Raw genomic sequence first — 17675 nt, forward strand, 5'->3', positions numbered from 1 at the left:
TAATCGTTGCCCACCCCTGTGCCATGAGGACGTAAATGTAGAGGTGCATAGATTTGATAACTTTGTGCAATTTTAGAATCAAAACAAAAGAACATTCTTATCACGTATGAAATAGAAGTATATCATTTAGGAGGAGCGTTTCACCATGAAATTGGTGAAAGCACAATTTAACAAGTTGTACCAGCGTTCTTTGTTCCTCGAGATTAAATTAACGTCCCTGTTTTGCACATGAGCAGTCTTGTTCGCCCTTGCATGTAGAAAACCGGTGGCCTAAAGCTCACCCTGCACAGGAACAGTGAGCAGAAGTATCTCTAAGCCGATTGTACTCAAGCTGAGATTTAGTACAGATAAAGCTAAGGTATTTCCGTTTTCTACAAAAGATGGTCTTTCTGCGGCAATACACTGCAATGCATTTGAAACCGAAATTTCACCAAAACCCCGAGGGCAAAGAAGGTTAGGATGCCACGATCGTGCGTTGCCAACCTGTCAAGCGATATAATTAAGTTTTGTTAGGCATAATGGAAACAAATTTATGTCTCAACAGCTTTATTATCTGGTATTATCATGGACGAGTGGCGGTATATTGGGCATTCTTGCTCGGTGACAGCAATAAAACATGTGCCAAAAGCCGTTGCACAACTATAAAAGAAACTACTCAGGCAGACTGTTGCGAGTCGGCACTAACCATCTGATCCATTGCTCGGTGCCATTTTGTTTGACTATTCACGGCTTCTTTTTGCCTTGTGTTGAATACAAGCGGTGGTATCTTTTTACCAAAATAGAGACTCACGTTTGATATTTGAATGCTTTATTATGAGAATGAAAAGTCGCAGAGAAATATAACTTTTCGTGGATTCAATAGATCGTCGACCGTGATGCTCATCCGTAGTTTATGGTACAGCTACTGCCTGCATATGTATGATTCTATCCTTGGAGAAAAGCTTTCCGTTGCTCAGGTCATGCAGGAACACTTTTGCCACACTATGCCATGAATGGCTTAGAATGCTGGTCGAAGATTGTGATGGAGACAATGAACAAAACACATAATAAATCTTTAGATTTTCTCTCGCTATATCTACCTCCCACAAGGCAAAAATGCCTTGCTAAATTTAGTATTTCCGGAACGCTCGCAAAAGGATTTAGAATTTTAATTCTTTGAAATGTACAGCGCATATATCATTCTGTGGTGAGTGCAATGGGATTTGAACGTAATCCTGTGTACATCGAGCAAGTGGTTCGCGTTTGACTTGCAGGGTAAAAAACGAACAGAATTTATCATGCTAAAACAAAAATGGTTGTTGTGAAATTTGTATGTATGATGACGTAGAATTCTTTCAACTTGTTGTAGTCTAATGTTGGCTTCTTGTTGTTATTGAGTACAGAATTCATCTAATGATAAACAAGCTATACTTTATTAAGTTTAATGAAAAATAAAGAAATATGCTACCTTCACAAAAGAAGATTTTTTACCAAATAAAACAATTGCTATGTTCTATTCACCCGCATGCGTCACAGTTGACCAATGCAATAGGAATGGTATTGGAAAGAGATGGAAAATAATATTTTTTACACTGCTTGTTTTTTTCTACTTCATCTTTTCTCAAACGTGATCTGTTGATATAGTCAACAACAATTTATATAGTTTGAAAAAGTAGCAGATTGTTTCGTGACTAGTACTTCGCCACGAAAAGTACAAAACATCGAGAACACGCATTCCTCTGCGTTTGCGTTGGTTATTTGGAAGCGGATCCAATTAAAAAGGTGATTAATTTGAGGCAATAAATCTCTTGAAACCTTCCCCTATCGCAGCCTTACGTTGCTGCTGGCCAGTATTTTACGCAAAGAGAAAGGGGAGAAATAGACAGGACCACCATCGCTTAGATAAAGCGAACAAGAAATCGGCACCATCTGTTCTATTAGATTCTGTAGCAACGAATAAAAAAATGGCCGACAAGAGAGGCGAGAGAAACCGAAATTTTCTTTTTGTATAAGTATAGGTTCTACCATAGATTTCAATGATATGAAGCTCTAAGATTGATTTGGTTTTAATTGGTCCGTTCATTGTGCGTTTCTGGCAGAAAGTTTAGTTTGGCTAAATTATTACCTTTGGTAAGTGTATTTTAAATTATGTACCGCTTTCCCCTACATTTTACATGAAATAACTTACCAAAAAATTGTTCTGAAATCATACAAACTTTGATCTGAACATCAAAAAGTTGACTCAAAACATTCTAGCGAAACTTATATGATACTGGCTAAGAACGTCATGTTTTGCACCCAATAGCGAATAGAATTTGTAAGCGAGATAATTTTTAGGGACATTATTGGGGATTTTCGTTCGTTTCGGTAGCATGCAACCACAACTAACCCCTCTGCAGTATAATCATCATCGTATATCACCTAGAAAGGACGAGCCTTTAACCCAGACTTAAACTTTCGGTCACAGGCTCCATGACAAACACGTTGATTCTAGACGTGGTCCCGGCAAAGGCTTTTGTATGTTTATTTTATCCTCCATTGCGTTGATGTTGTTTTTCGAAAATAAACCATAAATTCTATACAGAGGCTATAAATCCCACCGCACAGTGTACCTCAACTGGTGCCCGATCTCACCGCCTCGGACTTTGCTACCTTTGGCGCACTTCCTGCCCGTTTTGGAAGGACGAGCATGGAACATGGAACAGGTTCTTTTCCCTTGTGTTTATAGCCTTTGCTGTTGCTGTTGCAACTCTTACCCACGGCCACGTACTCTGTCTCTGTTCTTCTGAATTTTCTCGCTTCTTTATTGGTTACCAGAACACCCTATAGATCCTTCTCTAATGTATGGCTTTAACGCCATGTTGAACTCACATGTACCCTATCGGAAACGCCACGTTACGATCTCGTAACCATTTTCGTGCTCTTTTTTACCATTCGACAAAATGCTAAGCCGAATCCATTCATGATAACGCAGAATGGTGTTTCACGCACAAGAACGTCCTGTGCGTTCCATTCAATGAGTTTAATCGTCAACGACACAATGCATTTAGAGAAATAGTTCAAACTAGCAGTAAAGCGAGAATTGAACTAACGCAACTCAATATTTTTAGGCAAAAGGTGTATTCCTAACGACTTTGCTTTGGAGTGGACGAATGGCCGAGGTGACAGCGGCGCCAGTCTTCACACGGCAGGACCGGAGTTCAAATGCCATCTAGACTGTCTCTGTACGGTACGCAGGGCTGACTACCTTGCTACGGGTAAAATTGAGTAACAGAAAACCAAAAAAAGCAGGCCTCTTGAGGTTGTAGTTCCAAGGAAGCAAGGAACGAGCAGTTAAGCAGTCAGTTGTTATGTTTGATAAGATGTTGGAAAACTACCAAACTAATCGCACTGCATAAGTTACCTTACACGTTTAGAACAGAACACTGATAGTTATTTTCAATTTGATCCACCTCACGGTGCGCTCAATACATATGACTAAAAGAGAGTTTTAATCTTTCTTTGAAATCCATACACCAAATTCCATATCTATCTAATTCATCAGCGAAAGCCGTTTGCAACGTGAAAGCCAAACCCTGATTGCCACTGCAGCCTGATTAATGCTGGCAAAATTAATTAGAAATATCGGGAGTTAGATTTATGTTTCTATTGTTTCTTGGACGTTCCTGTTGGTGATCTTGGTAGATTACCTTTCGGTTTGTGTGGCAGAGTGTCGTGTAACGTTAACTAGATGGTTTAGAAGATGAATACAAAAAACTATCTCGCAAATATCGTGCATATTTGCTTCACTGTGTTATGTCGCTTTAGCTTGCAATTTAAGGTGTTGCCCTTGTAATAGCGTGGTGTACGTTTTTCAACAATTGCGCTGCCGTTTATTTGTTCGCTTGGTAAAGGATTGTGGGTTGCAAATGGGATGTGTTTTGTTTGACCACATGGACCGCACTGCAGTTTCTAAGGGCACACAGTTGCAACTGATTTCGATTGCACGTGTTAGAGTTCCATGTTATGCTCTTATATCTTTCACTGTTCATAGTTGAATGGTTATTCGATGCTATATCATGGATGGTTTCCTCAAAGAGTTTCCTCGTCATTTGTGACATTAAACGTAAACCTTGAATCGTTAGGACAGTTTTACACAATCTGTTCTATCACTATCTATCAGTTTTATCACTATGTCAAATGTGACAAAACACCCACGTGCGTTGGAGTAGTACAGAAACGCAAGCAAAAAGAGCACTATACTAGAGGGAATCCTGCTTGCTGGGTGGCTAATGGATTCATCACGAGCTCACCATATAACCATGACTTAATTCTTTATTTTCGCCCTAAGCGACAGGTAGACATGATTAATCACTGCTGAATCGTTTTTTGTTGGACCCATGCTCGCCCAACGAGCACTGGTCCATGGACTTTCTACGAGAATCAAAGTACATGCGATCTAGTAACTACAAGAACGATCAAAACTCGCCTACCCTGACTGCTAGATCGACGGCTAAGAAGTGTATCGAATTAAGATCTCAACTTTAGATTACTATGATTATGATTACCGATGGCACGAGTGAACGAATAGAGCGCTATTGTTTATGGATTTCTGCATTGAAGCGCTTCTGAAGTAGGCATAATAGGGTGGTACGGATGCCACTTCCATCAACATGACCGTCATCGCCGCCATCATCGCCTAAGATGTGCAATCGTGACTGTGTGATGTGTTGGTTGAAGGCAAGTTAATCCTCCTTTAGACAATTTATATTTGCTTTGGCCACAGGTTTTTCAAGATTTACGGGTCTGATTAAAAGCTGCATTGTCGATCGATTTTGTTTCATTTACTCCTGGCGCTGAGCACAACATTTTGATTCACTACGTGGAACCGAGTGCAGACAGTTGACCAGCAGCAGGTTTAAGGTGGAATAGAAAATGAAAAGAAGTTTTGATTATATCTACCATTATAAACACTTCATTACGAAGCCCCCGCTTCGTTCTCCAAGAGGTGTTCTGGCACTATCATCGGTGAGGATGGTCTTCGTTTGTTATGAATCGAGGTTCATAGATTCTCATCGGTTCGGCATAGTGTGTGATCCTCTCGGACGCTTTCGTCACGTATCGTTGCGTGCGTGGGGAAAGTGAAACGGACCGACACGAAAAGGAGTGGATTGATTTAAATGAATGGCCACACACACAATCATACACACACACACACACACACACACACACACACAGCTTATTCTGTTGTTCGCTGCAATTTGAAGCTGCACCCGATGACCACGCAATACGATATGCCGCATGCAAATTGTACGTATCGGCGCTTTTGTACTAGCCGACCGGCACAGGAATCATGAAATATTGAGAATCCATTTTGATTTATGATGTTTGATGGTTTATTAATTGACCATAGGGATCTGTGAGTTATATGCTAGAATCAAACTGGGCTGGCGTAAACCGACAGGACGTGGAGGATTCCTCCACCGTCTATGCATTTGTTTGCCATTGCTGCACCAAAATCGGCTTCGATCCTGTTTCCTGCCATCGAAGGTGCATCGGTCCTGGGTAAGTTATGATACGTACAAACCATCAACAGCCCCTCAGACGCATCCTGTCCGTGCGTCTCGTGGTGAAAATTCATTATTACTCCTTACTTTATTTATGAACTTTGCCCAGGATATTACGTAATGCACGCATATTTTATTGTATCGGATTAAATTAAACAATGTTCGATCGATAATGAATGGTTTTCGATATACTATTACCCCAGGACAAGTAACATCGAAATCATCACTTCACCGCTGTGCTCAGACGTTCTGAGCGCAATGCAGAGCAGCGCCGAGAGATACAGGTCCACATAGCGTCGCATCAATCTGTTCATGATGTTGGAAATTACGGGAACTATGAGAAGCATGTGGATGAATAGAAACCTGCCCCGTCTCTTTCCAATATGGGTTGGCCTATCCTGGGGCACAGTTTTATTGAGCCAACTGGTTCGGGCTGGCAACATGGAAGCAAAGGCCAAGACTATGTTGACATTCCTTGTGCTCGTGGTCAATTAAGGGCTTCTGTGTCGTTCATTCGAACCTCTCTCCTCGTAAGCAAATGCAGTGCAGAATTGTGGCCCCTTGTGGTTTCACTGCTATTGTAATCATTGTTCTGGGACCACGCCACCATCGTTGGCTACATTGGGTAGGAAAATATCGCTCGCGTCGTGCAGTATCTTTATCTATGTATCTCGAAATCGTTAAATTGAACATGATGCAGTGTTTTTGCACGACTAAATTTTAATGCACATAATTGGGTATACTTCATCGGTACTATTGTGTCGCCTGCTGATCGTTTTCTTCAGCTCAACTAATAGGCCCTTAGCAAGAAATACATGTATTGAGGGTTATCGAACTATGCCTTACCGGATTGTGTATGTGGAACAGTCATCCTTACACACTGAGCTTGTGTAGGTGGGCACTTCTGAGACATTCATCCCTATAAGTTGAAGTTTGCTCATTCCAGGTTGAATCAAATTATCGAAATTTAAACGCTGACACCAGCCGCGTTAATCAATATTTTAATATGGTTTGTGCCGATTACAATTCAAGACGACTAACTTCTTGTTTAGTGTTGTTCTGGTTTTCAATAATTAAAAACAAACGTCTAAAACAGTGACTCGAAAATGTACAAAACTCTCTTCAATAAGTTTAGTACAAAAATACGAGCTAACATATAAAAAAACACGAGACATGTTTACATACAGTACTACTATGTAATACTTCTTCGGGGCAGAGATGTAGCGTCTGCTTCATCTCCTCTTTTGCAGTAAGGTATCAGATTCTGCAAAAGTTGTAGTATGTAGTTGTGTTGAGTTATCGGGGGTGTAGGCATTTTGTTGCAGATTTTGTTTCGCAATCTTCACCCTTGTATCCTCTTCCGTAGCATTATTAACATCATTCACTCCCTCCTAACCGTGGGTTCGTTGGCAATTTGAAACCAGTCTCATTTATGAAACATGGCTTCTCCAATCATCTTCGTATATGTTGCTGCTGGAACATCTGAAGGAACCGGCCCAAAGCAAGAAAAGATTCATAAATCATGTTTTAACAAGGGCCCCTGTAAATTATGCTATCCCTTTTCTTGTTCTGCATCGCTATCCTAGAACGTTTAATGTGAGTACGCTGGCCAGCTGTGCTTTTGTGGACATAATGACTTGATCCTCAGCTTGTAAGAAGAGTTAACAGTGTGTGTATGCGTGTGTGTGGGTGTGTGAGAGGGACTTTTTTATTCTTTCCTTAAATAGTTTTGGTGGGTATCCTTTCTTTCTGATTGAGAGATAGTAGCAGACGATGGTTAATGGCGCCCATGTAATATTTTGCCGAAATGAGGTCTATTTTGCGATACTCTAACATCAAAAGCTCGACATTTCTACACACATAACCAAAAGTTATCCTTCACACAGTGGTATGCGTGCGATTCCGATTCGTGCAATAGGATTCGATTATGTTTTATTGGCGTGATGATTCGGCCGGAACTCGTTCTGCTGATTTAGCAGCTGATTGATACTCTTGTGAATCTAGGAACGGCGTAAGATACGGACGGCCAGAACATAAATACGGTTCTTCTGTAGAAAGATTCGTTCATGATTTCCCTAGGGATGAAATGAGCGACAAGCACAGGAAAGAATTATGGGCGTGTTGTTTTCCCTTTTTTGTAGGTATATGGTGCATGAAGAGACTGCCACGTTTGTGCAAGCGTCTAATTGTCGGGAGCAAATGTTATTGTTCGCAATGCTTTCTTGCCCTAAACTGCCAGTGTATCTTATGACGTTAATTTGAGCATGGAGGCACGGTCGCTTCGTACACGTTTCCAATAAGTTCATCTGTCCCCATTGAATTACATTCTCATTCGCTCGCGTTTATCATAGCACAAGTTAGCGGCCCTGCTGAAGTAGGGTGGTGATATTACATTAAGATTGTCGCGCTATCCCAGCTCTAGCTTTACCTAGGAGAAATTGTTCATAACTCACCGTGTGTCCTGCCACGTGTTCTGGCAGGGCTGCGTAAGATTTTGGAGTAAGAAGGAAACTAAGGGCCGGGGTTAGCTGAGCCTTTTCTTTCATTTATCAGAGCAAAAGAAGGAGCAGTTTATTGACCTTGTTCTTTGCTCTGTCGATGCGAAAGCCAGCAAAGCTTTTCTACTTGCCGAAGAATCGGTAGGATGGAAAAGCGTCTGCGCAAATGTTCGTTTTTTATTGCGGCTAGGGGCGACAAAAAGGCTCTAAAAAGGTGTTTTTGGTCCGAAGGAGAAATGATGGAGTTCTCCTGGTGCGGAGGAAGGAATAAATTTACTACCATCTTTTAAGTAATAAAGCTTGATAAATGTTTAGACCATGGTTTCATCTTTCCTCTACCATTTCGAGGGAGGTGCTTACAACTACCATTAGCTGCGTCTATGTCTATGCGTCGTGCACCGCCGTACCCGTGATCAGATGGTGGAAGAATATAACGTATAATTTGATCACTGTATCAAGTTAAAATTCATACACGTTCATGGTTGAGACAATCCGTTTGAGAGTTCGAATGAACATCGAAACTAAAAATAAATTTAAATACAATAGTTAATCAATCATAAGGAATGGATACAACTGCCGTAGCATAAGCAATTGTATGATTTATCGACATAAAATAAAAAAGTACAATTTGAACGACACCGGTCTTCAGAAATCCAGAAATGGCAGATCGAGATCTTTCAAAGTTGTATTGCGAAGAAAGAAGAAGAATGTGTGAAGTAATTGTCTTGAAACTAATTTTGTGAGACTTGTTTATAATAGGGCACTGTAAAACTGTATCAGTTATGTGCGGTCCATCAATATGTTGTAGAATTAATTAATTAGCCAATTAATTGTAGCTGTTTGAAAACAACGACTGGCATGCCATGGCATGTTTTGTTTGCAAATGTTCTCTTGTGTATCCTATGTAACTAGTAGCTGATGTTTTGCGCTAGCTAGAGAGTATTCCAATGGTGAAAAACTTAGTGTTATATGGAAACATCGATCAGAAAAGTAACTGAACGATATTAAGATGAACGATTTAGCAAAACCACATTCATCAACAGAAAAATAGTCCAAATTTTCGAAAAACATTGATCATTGTGAAAAGTAGCATAATGTAGGCAAATGACTTTAAGAAACTTTATCTTTGGCCAGTAGAAGTAAAATGTGTCGAGCCCTAGTAAAAAGCGCGAGGGTTTGTGAGGTATGGTAAAAGGAAAAACACGATTCATTTAACAACGTCACGAGGATAAGACATATGCGTTTTCAGCACACCATTGAGTTGGTTAGCTGGAGCTGTGTGCAATTTCTAAAGCGTTGAAATGTGTGCACTGCACACAACAAAGAATAAAGGGGGCTAGTGTGTACAGACAAGTGCATTGCCCAGTGACGAAGACATCTTTGCAAAGAAGAAAGATAACAAGCATTTTCAATACCATGTTTTCGTTGTATCCCCGCTGCATCCCCAGGAATCATTCTGCCATTGCATTGCAGGGCGGTTTTCGACAACGATAGGAAGTGCTTGCCGCTCGGATTGAACCACAGTGAATGTTTACTCCCGCTGGGATTTTGTTGTATTATTTTTCATCTGCTGAAGTATGGGGATTTTATCATGAAGAGGGATGTCTGACTGCTTAGTTTTCATGGTCTGACTGTGCCCCAACGTTTCTGTGCGCTTTGCTAAGAGCGTTCTGTGTGTTCTTCTTTTTTTACACATCAAAGACCTGGAATTCCTGAGATATTTTCAAAGAAGAGCGTTTTTAAAGAGGGAACCGATCATGCTGTTTCACTGGTCAAGTCATCAGAGACCCTCCAAGATCCTGTATACTGTAATATGTCATCGTTCCCCTGTATGCTGCCCTTAATATTGCCGGAACGTTTCCTATCCGCTTGTATGCTTTGCGCATGACGAAGTGGTGCAACTTTATAAGCAACAGTATATGTGTGAGAAGAGCACAACTTTCTGCGAGACTACATGAAACGAGAGTCGAATAGCCAACTTCAATTTATAAAAGCGTTGTGTAAAAAAATATTCCTTAAACTCTTACGAAGGAAGTATTTGTATGATTTTTTATGGCTGCTGCTTCAAAACTCCAAATTCCCAATTCACCAAACTAATTATCTCTTTGATCACGTTGAGTGCGCTTAAAACGATAACCCATGTCAGCCCCTTTTCATAGGAAACTTTAGTCATGGTCAGAATTAAAACGGTCCGTATGTCATACTATGTCACGGGAAAGTTTGGTCTCTAATTAAGATTAAAAAAACAGTCTTCTGCAGCTCCAAGGCCGCTCATAGTTTGATGTCCGTGTTAAAATTCACTATTACTCACCTTCGATAAATAAACGATGGGTTTGAACAATTTCTTAGAATTTAGACACGGTGATAAAAGAAGGATAAGCGACAACCGTTTATAGAATTGTGAAATAGGAATCAATAATCATCAAATATTAAGTTTAACCTTTGTCTAGGTTTTAAAGAAACGAGCATACTCTTCAAATCGTTTCACACATTTTACAACAATCTGTACCATGAGTGACTTGCGGAGGAAAAATCTTTTTAACAGTGCGTGTGGTTTCTTTTGAGTTGGCAGACATATATTCGAAACAGTAAAACACAGCGAAAACCATACGTACATCATCATCGTCCCTACGCGGTTACGGTGCATGGTTTTATGTGTTTTTAATTTTGAATAAATAACTCCCAAACAGTGATTTATTGAAAGAAGTTTCGCTTGGAGAAATTGCTTTTCGTTATCGCGAGCTGTTCACTCATCAGAGTCTATCAGCATGTGCATGTGTGTGTGTGTGTATGTGTGGGGCTGTGTTGCTGTATGCTGATTCTGTACCATAATTTACGAGGACAGGCGCGATCGCGACCCTTGCTTTTTCACTGGTACGTGTAATGGGAATTCTGGAGTGAACTGGGGATTCGAACTCTCCGAATGCCCGCTTTCATCATCTTAGGAGGAGCTTCGGAAACCCTGGGAACGGTGGCTGCATGATGGTGGCTGACGATTCCATTTTGTATTCTTTTTCGTCGGTTTCGTCGTCTTCGTCTCCATAGTCTTTAAATACTTCGTTCCTCGCTTGGTCGTTCCCTACGCTTATTCGGTGTTTCGCGTGCTTGCCGCTTTCGTGGATGCTGTTGAAATCGTTATGGAGTACAAGCAGAACTTATCTCTTTTCGTTTCATTTTGTGTCCGTTTCGTTGCATCCGCTGAAATGACGATGTCGTAGTACGATCGTCGCTTCCCTTGGCCGATCTTTGCCCGTTTCAAGATCTTTCTAAGTTAAATTTGAACATCACAGAAGCGTCCATGTATGTGTGCATGCCCGAACGCCCCGTTTGTGTGTATGTGTGAGTGTGTGTGTGCGCGCGCTTGAGCGTCCGCGTGTGTGATCAGGTTCCGTTTCACTTTGTTTCAAGGGTATCAAGACAAAAATCCCATAGCTCAAATGGAAGCTTAAATTATCTCTCTATCTACTTTGGGTTCCTATGTCATGCTGTCAAAGTGGGAAGCCACCGGGAGGTGTTTTTTTTCTTTTTTTTTTGTTGTTGTTTCTGGCCAAACATTCCGAAATAGATTTGTCTAAGCGAAAAGCTAGTCTTGTTTCTTAATTATAATGTTAAGATCCCTTTCACATTTGGGTGATCGTGAACACATTTCGGACGGCGTACCGGTACGGTTTGATGTTGAAATCTACGAAATTGGAAAGGAAATCAGATCCATCCACGCATTATAGCGCATACATAACCGCAAATATCTTCATAAAACGGTATCAACAATGGGGGTTCGGGTTTGCCTAGGGGTTTCTCATGGATTCTTACAGAACCATTTTCAGATTAAGCAGTGCTGTAGATGCTCTGTTACTCATATACGTAGAAGCGCAGGTTGTGCATTTGACCGTCAGCAATGCTGGTGTCAGAGTTATATGATCGATTGGGAACGATGATCGTTTAGGTATTGCTAGGAGCGTAAGATTCAAGTGATGGACGGAAACCCGAAAACACAGATGTGGACAAAGAGCGGCCCAAAAAAAATAAAGACAATCACAAAAATTACAGTGCAATGCAGTGGCATGGCATAGCTGTCAGGCTCTTCCACAGTTTGGGGCTATTTCGTTATGATCTGTTCGGCTCAATAGCCGGCATTTTCTGCTAAATTCGCCTTTCACCCAAAGTTGATGTTTGTGCTCCGATATTTTCACATGGCGTTGGCGATTCCCCGTGCCTCGTTCGATGCTGTGTTCATTTTTAGGTCAGTAATTACAGCTTCCCTGTGCGGTAATTTGACTTCATTACTACGTTTATATCAGGTTCGTCAGTTGCTGGGTGCTTTGTGAAACCTCCTGAGCAGACTATACACCCTTTTAAGTTTTGCATTCATTATATGCTCTGCACAAGAATGAGTAAAAAAAGTATCAGACTGGTGGAAGAATGTAGTATTCGACAGCATCGGACAGAATACAATCGTGCATTCTAGCAGCAGCAACACTGCTGCCGCTGAAAAAGAATGATAAAAGCGGATTGTATGCTACCCGTGGTTACCGGACGCTGGTGAGATCGTTTTCAATCAGTTCGTTGGCCTCACGTTGTGTATATGTATGCAGCAGAATCTAAGGGCGGCTCTGCAAAACTTGAACATGCCATCGCGGCATTCAAAGAACATTCTGATCAGTTTTTGTTCTTCTCGCGTTACTGTAAACCTTTTGGTTCTGGTGTGTCCTGGGCTGGCGGAGACACGAATCACGAGAACTCGTGACGAATGAAACACATACTCACACAACATGTAACCAGGATGGATGACCAGAAACTGGTTATGCTGCTTTTATTTCTTTTCGCTTATGCTTAAAGCGTCCTGTTGCTTACCGCATAAAATGATATTACACAACAACAAAAGTTGGCACACAGTATGCTGTCGACACCCTTACTGCTAGTTAAAAGAGAAACTAGTGCACGAAACGCTTTCTTCAGTTTCTAGCTGATATCTTAATATCTTTGTATTGGGCTTAATTCATATTCATTTTTCATTTTTATATTCATTCAATGGGCATACTTTTACTAAGAAATTCTATTCCGTTCATATTCTATTCACATTCAAATATGTAATCAAAACTCATATTTAAACTATACGTATGTGTTTTCTATTTTCGTTCAGGTGCAAACGGATTGCGACGAAGAGGACGCCAAACCTACACAAGATACCAAACGCTGGAGCTGGAGAAGGAGTTCCACACCAACCACTACCTTACCCGTCGACGTCGAATCGAAATGGCACACGCACTCTGCCTTACGGAGCGGCAGATCAAAATTTGGTTTCAAAACCGCCGAATGAAGCTAAAGAAGGAAATTCAAGCCATCAAGGAGCTAAACGAGCAGGAGAAGCAGGCCCAAGCACAAAAAGCGGCCGCCGCGGCAGCTGCAGCGGCCGCGTTACATGAGCAAAACTAGGGGTTACACCAACCACACACCAATCACAGTAGTGCTAGTAATTATTTATACTAAAGAGAATGGAAGTTCCGGTTGAGTCTGGGCACAGGCTTAGAACGGCAACTACAAATTGATTATTCGCTCTTCATGTCATCCAAGTGCACAGGTAGGCTTAGGATATCCTTCATTATTGGTTGTGCAGCCTCGGAGGTCCGTCCTTGTCCTATCCTGCAATCGGTACGATAAGTTAAACTTCCTTTTTTGCTCATTTCTAACTTGTTCCTACCGCTCATCGTCGACTTCAGGGATTAATTACCAACTCATACTACTACATTCATTTAGGCTTCAAATTTTAAACCTGACCGTTTGTTTTTGTTTATCGAGTCCTTTCCCTTCATAGGGTCACGCACCCATATGCCATTATCACGATAATGGTACATTGGTGCAAACTAAGCAGTTGAATACTTAAACTTGGATTTCAGATCTTTTCGCGTTATGTTTCAGTTGCTAGCATTGGCATCAACGGTGAATGGTGGTAGTAAAATGGTGAACCTAAACACGATTGAAATTCTTTAGAAACCTCTATGTGAAATAACTCAGCATCTAAATAGGAAGATATATTCAATCATACTTTCTTCGAACCCCACTTCTTCTATCTACAATCCTAGACAAAGAAACATATAGGTTAAAGTCCATTCCTAATGACCGAAACATGCTTCCGGGTTGATGTGGCTATGATGCCGCCGTGGACAGGTTGGTGGCAAGTGTTGTTGCACGTTGTAATATAGGCGCATGGTAAACGTAAACGAAATGATCAACTGCAGACGAACGAACCCCTTTTTACATCGCATACAAAACACAAATAAAGTAAAATCAACCATGAAAACGCAAATGCATCAAAAACTACCAGTGTACAAATTCGAATCGGACTTAAGAAAAGCAAATGCAAAGAAGAAGAAGAAGAAGCAGTTCTCTTAAAGCAGTACCACTTGTAAAAGGAGAACTTTGGAAACAGATATACGTAATTGCGGTGGGCATGAAACAAAGTAGCGAAAAAATAAGAGGTTCTAGGAAAGAAATTTATTGCACATAAGGTAATATAGATAGTAGCTTCTCCAAAAATTGTCAAAGAAGTTTATTAGAGCGAGAAAAATCCCTTTTACATTGCTTCGATGAATTACGCTGGATAAGTCATACTGTTTCGAATTCAGTTCGCACATACCGAGCGAAGAGATCAGAATTTAGCTTTCTGTTGTGATGTAATAAAAAAAGAACAAACTTGCAATACTATAGATTTATCTCAAACAACTTGAATTTGCTAAGGTAGGATTTGCGTAATTGATAATGTAGCATCCGTTCCATTGATTTTACTTTTAACATAGTGCGATTATTAGTATTTTACCTTGCTACATGTACGACTGTCGTACCTTCAGAGTAGAGTCAGCAGCAAAGAGTATTTTCATGTTAGATAGCTGAGTTTGCTATGTGTCCAGTGAAAACCACCCCAGGCATTATCTGCAAACGAGAACAGCGCCTAGACATAGCATGAACCGTTTGTTCTCGCGCGGGAGGGTTAGACAAAGTTTCAAAATGATCTGTAATGTTGCTTCGTTATTTATTTTGATTATTATGTACTCTGTAGCTTCAGCCATCTTCCCAGTGCTCTTGTGTTTTGTTGTATATGGTAGATCACTTTTGTTGATTTTATTTTATTTCTTATTTTGCGTATCGTTTTGTACATATTAAACACGCGAATAGCTTTAACCGGAATAAAACCCTATGTTTTAAAGCTCTCCGCTCATTTTACTCAATACATACCTTCGACGAGCCGGTGTATTGTGATCCGAGTGAAGTTTGTTTAAGAAAACTGCAATCGATTATTCTGTAATACTTGCATTGGATGCCAATGTACTTATTTATTGCCACTCATTCAAACGGAAAAGAGCGTACCTATGAGAACAGCCCAATAGAAATGGATTCAATTTGAGGTTCATTTCAGCGCAAAGAATGACACTCGATTGCCCACTAACATAGACTGGAAACGTTGTTTGATATCATATCGCGGACAGAACAAACAAGCATGAAACGACTTTCAAACTTCATTTTAGTCAAACCTTTGAAGAACAACCCTCAAAAAAGCACCCATTTGTAGCGTTTTGCTATTATTCTGCTGTTCTTCTGTGATGGACGGGCATGTACTGCAAAACTATGCGGTAAAGTGTGTTCTGGAGCGGAACCAAAACAAAAATCTAGGACGGAAATACGAAAACGCAGATTTGATGAACACTTTCGAAAAGAAACTTATAATTATAGAAAAGCAAGAAAACCTGGTTTCGGTTAGTGATGTTAATTTCGCCCAACAGCCCCAAAGTCGTTGCAGAAAGGCAACAAAGCAAGATACGAAACTGAACTCATCGATCGTTCCCTTCTCGGAGGAGCAATAACTAAATGCTACTCTTACAAACCCAGTGCAAAACAAAGAGGTTTATGTGTTTGTGTGTGTGTGTGTAAGTGTGAGTGAGTGTGTGAGAGAGAGCGAGAGAGAGTTTGTATGCGCAACCTCTTTTGCAGAAGCTACAAAACTACAAACAAAACATTAAATGTATACGTAACTAGCTCGTAAGAAGATCCTGTATTTAAATATGAATATTGAGTATAAATTAGTCAGCGATAAGAGAGGTGTTCAATACGATGGGACGACACTAGCGAAGCGATTGCTGTAAACAGTGAAACAATGAAACACGTCATTTAATGCAACTAAATTGGTTTAGTTGTCCGCTTTTCCAATAAACCTAAAAAAACAAACAAATTACACCACCCAAAGTAGAATACATGTGACCACAGAACATATGTTTTACTCACATTAGAGCGTACACTCAAGGGAGGGAAAAAATGTGCAAACACTTTGTCACCTTGGCTAGGATCAACAGCATTGAAGGGAAGCAAAGTGACAGCGATAGTTGCTGGTAGTTTTAAGTAACAAAATTTGGGCAGCCCGAAGCGCTGCAGATGCTGCTCAGCAACTATTAGGAGCGCAGTTATAAGAAGCTCAACACTCGAAGTAAGCAAATGGAGTAAGCGAATAGAAACATGAAAATTACAAGGAACGGTAAGGTTTTCTCTTGCCAGATCAAAGATGAAGAAATCAGAAAGTATCTAAAACAAGCTAAATGTAAAGAAGACAAAGTGGGTCATTTTAATTGGAAACCGACCGTAAGCAATTACCAGAATTGTCAAAAAATAAATGAATTGAATACGACAGAAAATCATACCCATCTTACGTTCTGTTCACCGTGTATTAGTTGAGCTCTGTTCTGTTTGGAGAGACGCCCAGACGGACGTATATCTTAATAGGTAAATATTTCAAGGTAAATTTTCACAGCTAGTTTCCACATTTTTAAGAATAGTCTTTTAAACGAAAATTATAAATTATCTAAATTTTCGAATTACCTATGAGACAGAAAAGCCATATGAATCCACTGAAGTAAGAAAACATCTTGCGAAGATTTACGGCGGTATTCCCTGCAAATGGATACCCCATGACCAGCGTCAAACTAATGAAGTGCTTATGAAGTGTCACGCTTTGCAAGACCACATTTTCCATCGCTGGAAAAAGAGAAAAATTGGTACACATTCTCCGAAGCTTCGGCTGCAACCTGCCCGATCGTTGTGCGAAGTATACGTTTCCATCCCTAACGGACGGCGCATACTTTCGAAAGACGACCGACGAATTCGAGCAGCGATAATTAAGTGCCGGAATGTGATCCTAACGGCCATAACTTACCACCCTTACCAAAATGTGAAGCCGAAGCGAAATGGGAAAATGACAAAGCGCATGCGTTCCCAACGGATATGCATATGGCGTCGGATGATATAAATTTCGAATTTTCTGCCTCTTTCCAAAAATCTGGCGCACATCCCTTCATCCCTTTTCTGCAGGACTCGCGTGCAGGTACAATAGTGCATGAGTTTCATCGTAGGGGGCATTGCTGTTCTGCCAGTTGTGCGTACGGTTGCTGCTAGATGACGCTACTGTACGAACATTTTCCAAAAATGTATACAGTATTGAACAAAATAAATGTGAGCCACAGCATTGCATTGCTTTTCGTTTTAGAGCTGTTCCAGTGTCTCGGTCTCGGCGTTCGCTAGCGAACCGTTTTCCCACGTGTTTACGAATTTCGATCCGGGAGATGCGGAATATTACGTCAGTACAGTAATTGTGTGGAACGGCTGTAGTTTA

General features: G+C 40.7%; 1 protein-coding gene across 6 annotated transcripts in view; it reads left to right on the top strand.

Annotated features, from left to right (window-relative positions):
• The window catches only part of LOC118507742 (homeotic protein ultrabithorax-like), a 216772-nt gene extending 200068 nt beyond the window's left edge, over positions 1-16704 (top strand). For 2 of the 6 annotated variants that reach the window (XR_004905700.1, XR_004905699.1), the window contains one exon: positions 13164-13238. Coding sequence is in view for 2 of the 6 variants with exons in the window: in XM_036046744.1 (XP_035902637.1) it covers positions 13164-13456 (293 nt within the window). In the remaining 4 variants the exon portion in view is untranslated. Of the gene's footprint in view, positions 1-13163 lie in introns of all 6 variants that reach the window. The other 4 variants (XM_036046744.1, XM_036046743.1, XR_004905702.1 and 1 more) reach the window with 3 other exon arrangements.
• Positions 16705-17675: the final 971 nt, after the last annotated feature.

The sequence above is a fragment of the Anopheles stephensi genome, chromosome 2 (assembly GCF_013141755.1).
Source record: "Anopheles stephensi strain Indian chromosome 2, UCI_ANSTEP_V1.0, whole genome shotgun sequence".
NCBI lineage: Eukaryota > Metazoa > Arthropoda > Insecta > Diptera > Culicidae > Anopheles > Anopheles stephensi.